This window comes from Magnolia sinica, chromosome 6 (assembly GCF_029962835.1).
Source record: "Magnolia sinica isolate HGM2019 chromosome 6, MsV1, whole genome shotgun sequence".
NCBI lineage: Eukaryota > Viridiplantae > Streptophyta > Magnoliopsida > Magnoliales > Magnoliaceae > Magnolia > Magnolia sinica.
Genome location: NC_080578.1, coordinates 18,318,463 through 18,324,990, shown reverse-complemented (window position 1 = coordinate 18,324,990; position 6,528 = coordinate 18,318,463). Strand labels below are relative to the sequence as shown.

The window sequence follows — 6,528 nt, the reverse complement described above, 5'->3', positions numbered from 1 at the left end:
AGAGGCAGCAGTGTGTGTTGAGGTGGTGATTCAAGTAACGATAGCTCTAATTGCAGGTCAAGCCAAAGATGCGTTCCGTCGATGTTCAAGTTCCGTGGGTTAAAGTTCTGAGATAAGAAGATGAGTTAAACTGAATATAATACACTGAGGTTCAGAGTATCAAGAAAATCTTACTGAAAATTAGGAAACCCATGAGATGAACTTGAGAAGTTCCACTCTCAATGTGAGAGGAACCATAGCAAAGGTAAGTATATTTATAGGAATGTTGTTTTTTAATGATTGGAGTTGGATCATCACTGTTTCCTATGGTGTAGTCCACCTTAGATTTGATTATGCCTAATTTCTTTAGTTCATGCCCTAAAATGTCCCAAAGATGGTTTCTGCCAATGTTCAAGTTCGATGGATTAAAGCTCTAAGATAGGAAGAGGGATTAAACTGAATATAATATACTGAAGTTCAGTGTAAATTTCTGATACCATGAAAATTTTGCTAAAAAGTAACAAACCTAAGAGATGAACTTGAGAAGTTCCACTCTCAATGTGAGAGGAACCATAACAAAGGTATGTATATTTATAAGAATATTGTTTTTTAATGGTTGTCATTGGATCACCACTACTTCCTATGGTGTGGTCCACCTGAGATTTGAAAATGCCTATTTTCTTTAGCTCATGCCATAAACTAAGTTGAAGATAGTTTTCGTCGATGTTCAAGTTCAATGGATTAAAGCTCTAAGATAAGAGCGGGGTTAAACCAAATATAATACACTGAAGTTCAATATTAATTTATAATACCATGAAAATCTTACTAAAAAGTAAGAAACCTAAGAGATGAACTTGAGAAGTTCCACTCTTTACACACACACACACACACACACACACACACACACACACACTCACGCCGTAGTGGTTGAAACTTCTAAGAGTACCACCGTAGCAAGAGTAAGGACCTCGAGAAGTTCCACTCTTAACATGAGAGGAACCATAACAAAGGTAATGCATATTTATAGGAATATTATTTTTTAGGGCACATTTGGATACAACTAAATAAGTTACATTTTAATATATGTTAAGTAATTAAGTTACTTTAGTAAGCATTATGGTAAAAGTAACTTATGTGCCAAAAGCTACTAATCATAATGAGTAATTATTTTTAGCTTTTTAACTCGTGACTTTTCTAAGTCTCTCTCATCATCCATGTCAAAGGAGGCTCTCTCTCACGGTCCATATCAAAGGTGGCCCCATGTGGTGGACTGCCCACTTTGAAGATGAAGCTCACATAGTGGACGGTCCACATAAAAGGTGGGTCCAACATGATGGATGACCCATGTTAATGTGAGCCAACATAAGAATGACCCAAATCAATAGTCAGCCCATAATGATAAAAATTTTAAAAATAAAAATTAAAATTAAAAAAAAAAAGCCCACGTCCAAAGCGGTTTGGTATGATGGACGACCCACTTCAAAGCTGGGCTTCACATGATGAACATTGGACATTGAAGTTGGGCCCCACATGATGGTTGGCCCATATTGAGGTGGTCCCACATGATGGATGGTTCACATCAAAGATTAGCTCTTAATGATGAATGACCCACATCGAAGGCGAGCCATGAATGATGGGCAACCCACATTGAGGGTGGGGCCCATATGATGGGCAATTAATAATAGTGGACCACACATGATATATGATCCACATCAAGATGGGATCCACATCATGGATGATCCTCATCAAGGTAGGCCCCACATGATGGACAATGCACATCAAAGGTAAGCCTTAATGATGATTGGCCCATATCCAAAGCAGGCCATGCATGATGGATGACCAACATCAAAGGTGGGGTCCATATGATGGACGGTCGACATCAAAGGTGGGTTCCACATCATGGGCGTTATGTATTGAAGGTGGGCCCTACATGATGGACAATAAGATTGACGGTGGACCCTACTTGATGGATGACCGTCATCAAAGGTGGGCCCTACACAATAAATGGTGCACATTAAAGGTCCGGGCATAATGATGAATGGCCCACATCCAAGGTGGGCCCTATATGATGGACAACCCACATCAAAAGTAGGACCCACGCACTGAATGGTCCACATCAAAAGTTGGCCCCACATGATGGATGGTGGATGTGAGGGGGACCAAACAAACTCAAGGGATAATTACTTACAACGTTGGAAACTAAACCTGGTTTTCTACTTTTTGGTTGGTAAGTATGTTGGTGTTACAAAATATACTTACTAATGTATTTACACACAGAATAAGTAGGAACCAAGATTAGCTTATCCAAGGTAACTTACATTCCAAACGCCCCATTAATGGTTGGCGTTGGATCACCTCTGTTTGCTATGGTGTAGTCCACCTGGGATTTGAATATGCCTAGTTTCTTTAGCTTATGCCCTTAAATGGAAGCTAACTGTGTCCTACCCTAGAGCTATGTGGTGGCCACCGTGATGTAAACATCATATCCACGCCGTCCATACTTATTAAAAGATCATTTTATGACATGATCCAAAAAATGAAGCAGGTCCAGATCTCCAGTGGACCACACCAAAGGAAGCAGTGATGATAATGACACCTACCATTGAAACCTCTCTAAGGGCCACTGTGATGTGTTTTTTACCATCCAACTTATTGATAAAGTCATGTAGACCTGGATAAGGGGAAACAAAAATATCAGCTTGATCCAAAACTTCAGCAGCTCTCAAGAAGTTTTTAACGGTGGGCTTTCAATACAAGCGGTGGTTATGCCTTCATTTTGGATTCATACCGTATAATGATATATAAATAAGGAGGGCGTGGATAAATTGCTTGCATCACGGTGGCTCCCACATAGCTCTGCCCGGACGGATTCCGTGCGGGCGGGCGTAGGACGCTGTCCGCTTCCGAGCATGAATCACACAGTACCTACGTCAGTGTCGTGTGCTACACTATGCAATTCGAATCTCCATATGTCACTCAAAGGATCAGCTTTCCGAGGGTAAATATATTTTTACCCCATGCCTGTCACTATGGCTTCACCAATTAATACTGTTGAATCACGAGTCACTCAAAAAGTGGACGGTTCTTTACTGTGCTTAGCTGGAGACCTCCGATTGGGCCATGCATCTAGAGAGCTCATCGTAGACACCACCACCTTACAAATAAATCACTCCCTCCGAATATTTTTTCGTTCCATTTCTCTCTATGATGGACTCTGAAAACCCCCCCACTCGCCTCCTAATGAACAAAATCCGCTCTTCTCTCTTCCATTTCCTCAAACTCTGTGTTCTCTTCTTTCTTAGCTCCTCCAAGCCTATTTCATTCTGTACAGATCGAAACCAATATATCACCTCCTACCCATTACCTTCTTCCTCGCATTTCTTGCACTCGAGTGCTTCCTTTCAAAGCCTCTCCCAATCTACATAGTCGACTTCTCCTGCCTCAGGCCTCCAATGCGGTACCGAGCCCCTTCATCTGGTTTCCTTGAGAATGCCACTGTACTAAAAATATTCGACGAGGCAAGTATTTCTTTCATGGCCAAAGTCATGGCTGTGGGCGGATACGGGGAAGAGACCTACCTCCCACCTCTATTACACTACATCCCACCGAGAACCCGAAACCAGGACTCTATACAAGAAGCCCACATGCTCTACTTCCCCGTCATGGACGACCTCCTTAATAAAACCAACATCTCCCCTCTTGAGATCGACATCCTCATCGTGAACTGCAGCGGCTTCTGCCCTGCCCCTTCTCTATCCTCCATCATTGTCAATCGATACACCATGCGGTCTGATGTGAAGACCTTCAACCTCTCCGGTATGGGGTGCAGCGCAGGCTCCATAGGCATTAATGTGGCACGTAACCTCTTGCAAGTCCATAAGAACTCTTACGCTGTGATTGTAAGCGGTGAGATCATCTCGACGGGTTGGTATTCGGGTAAAGATCGGAGTAAACTTCTCCTCAACTGCTCCTTCCGCATGGGAAGCTCGGCCGTCTTGCTTACTAATCGAAAGGCAGCAAAGGAGACATCGAAATACAAGATTATGCATGTGGTAAGAACGCAAACAGCTTCTGACGACAAGGCCTACAATGCTGCAATCCGCAAAGAGGATTCCGAAGGTATAACTGGCTTCTCCCTTGACCGGCAATTGTTTCAGTCAGTCGCCGAGTCACTCCACGCGAATATCACTGCTCTCGGTGCAGTAGTTCTGCCGCTTCATGAGAAGATCTGTTATGTTGTGGTGTCTTTGCTGAAGAAAGACGTCTACATACCTAATTTCGGGTCCGTGGTACAGCATTACTGTTTACCGTCGTCTGGGTTGGGGTTGATAAGAGAGATAGGGAAGGGATTGAAGCTGAAAGGGAAGGAGACAGAGGGGGCGGCGGTGACATTGCACCGGTTCGGGAACCTGTCAGCGGCTTCTTGGTGGTATCAGATGGCTTACATTGAAGCTAAGGAAAGGGTAAAGAAGGGAGACAGAGTCTGGCAGTTGTGGATGGGCAGTGGGATCAAATGTGCTAGTGTTGTGCTTGAATGCCTGAGGAGTTTGGACGGTGATGATGAGAAGAAGAAGGGGCCTTGGTTTGACTGTGTTGACCCGCTACCCGATTGCTGACGTCGATACTTAGCTTTTGTTGCAAATGTGTTTGTGGATGTTAGAAGCATGTTCCCAAAATTAGGGTCAACGGTTGTGGATATGTTTGAAAAGTTTTATCTTCAATATACTGGGGTTTCATTATGGCAAGATCGCCCAATTGTTTGGTTATCCATAGCATTGGTATTTTGGGTCCCACCATGGATGGACCATGGTGCCGAAATCTTCTATATTGGAAGATCCTAGCTGGCAATCTTGGCCTCTTTATAGGCCATTGGTCTTGATCATCGGGTCAAGTGTCGCATAACCTCTATCTGCTGTGTTTTGTTCCTTTCTTTAAAATTATTTATACATTGCTAAAGTCTGATTGTTAGGCACTTCAAAATTATAAACTTCTCATGCATTACTCAAATTAAACCTCATAAATTTGTGGAACACTGGATAAGTCATAACCAAAAACTCATATGCATTGAGAGATGTTATACTCTGTGTTTATACTTTAGGCTTGCTTTCTCTTACGTGTAATGTGGCTGGCATGCATAGCGGTTTCGATCCAAATCGATTAACTTTGCCGATATGTTCAATACAAATGTATATAATTAGATTATGAAAAGATTAATTACTTACTCAGTTACTCACAAAATTTGATCATGATCAAGCAATAATTAAAGAGTGGGGTTCTCCTGGGAATGCAATGCAATCAAATAAAAGGAAAAAATTACTATCTGTCACTAAGAACAACAATAAGAATGCCTCTCTTCAAAGAATTACTGCTACAGGATTATTACTACTCCTAGGATCAGATGAGATAAAGATATATTGATAGATTTGATTTGATTGATTGGGTGATTTTTCTTTGTTGGATTTATTTGTTATTTATAAAGTTCTATTATAGCTTGTTTTTCAAGATCCTTCTTCCATTGTTACAATGGTTACAAAAGTCAAAAAGTATATCTAGATCCTTCTCCCATCTATACATTCTTCTTTGGTAATGTTTCTTTTCACGACGGTTCCTCTTCTATCGCCCAAGACTTTATTCTTAGTTGCCTTTGTACTCGATAAGCTTGACCACAATATTCCGTCAACCATCCCCTGACGTGTAAGCTATATGTATGCTAGTTATAATCCCACAAAAAGAGCTCTAAGTATCTTGAAGATCTTTTCATCTACTTCCTATTCCTCATGTGATTCCACATGTTGTCTTTCTATTGGCTCTCCCAGAATGACCAAAAATAGGTTACAACATTTTCTCCCCACATTGGTTTACCTTTGGTAAAAAGGTGAAAGCGACGTTATTTCGTTGTCCGATATAATAAATACAATTGCCCACTTGATTCACGTGTTATTTCCCTATTAATTATGCCCGACCGAATCTATATCAAGAAATATTCCTTGTCTCAATCTTCTAGGTTGTCCGCATGATACATCACATAGAATCGTATCATACGATGAGTTATGATTATCATTTCATTAATGCACACATATAGTAGCCAAAATGTAAATAACTCTAAGTCGGTCCTACTCTTCTTTCATTCTTCATTGTTTCTTCATTGCACAAACCTCTTTTTTTCTCTAACATCCTACTTTGAATCTATCATGGTTGCATCTTCTTCTTCTTCTTCCGTTCCAACTTTCCATTTAGAATCATTCATCAAAGACCTATATGTCTTGTCATCAAGAGTGATCAATGATCTTCTTTTTAACACTCTAATCGAACCAAATACTGCACTATTGACGCTTGGTCAGACCTTCCACCCACTAGTCACCTATGAACAACTTCACGAAATCGAACTCTGTTTTTCGAAATGCCCTTATGAAGTTCTGCTTATCTAATATAACAGTCTTACATCCTCGAGTATGGGCAAAACTTATGAATGGTTGGGACGAATGATTCACTCGCATTGATCAAGCACAACATGGTGACAAATGGAGGTAAACATGAATTTACAAATGC

The 6,528-nt window shown here is 41.1% G+C and overlaps 1 protein-coding gene across 1 annotated transcript; it reads left to right on the top strand.

The window, feature by feature from the left end:
- The first annotated feature begins 3,187 nt into the window (after window positions 1-3,187).
- On the top strand, window positions 3,188-5,090 carry LOC131248448 (3-ketoacyl-CoA synthase 6-like). The gene has a single exon (XM_058248728.1). It carries the CDS (start codon window positions 3,432-3,434, stop codon window positions 4,593-4,595), a length of 1,164 nt encoding a protein of 387 aa, XP_058104711.1. The 5' UTR covers window positions 3,188-3,431; the 3' UTR covers window positions 4,596-5,090.
- The last annotated feature ends 1,438 nt before the right edge of the window (window positions 5,091-6,528 follow it).

What these genes read in the sequence shown, in the direction of transcription:
- LOC131248448 (XM_058248728.1), top strand. Translation starts at nt 3,432, where the DNA reads ATGCGGTACCGAGCCCCTTCATCTGGTTTCCTTGAGAATGCCACTGTA.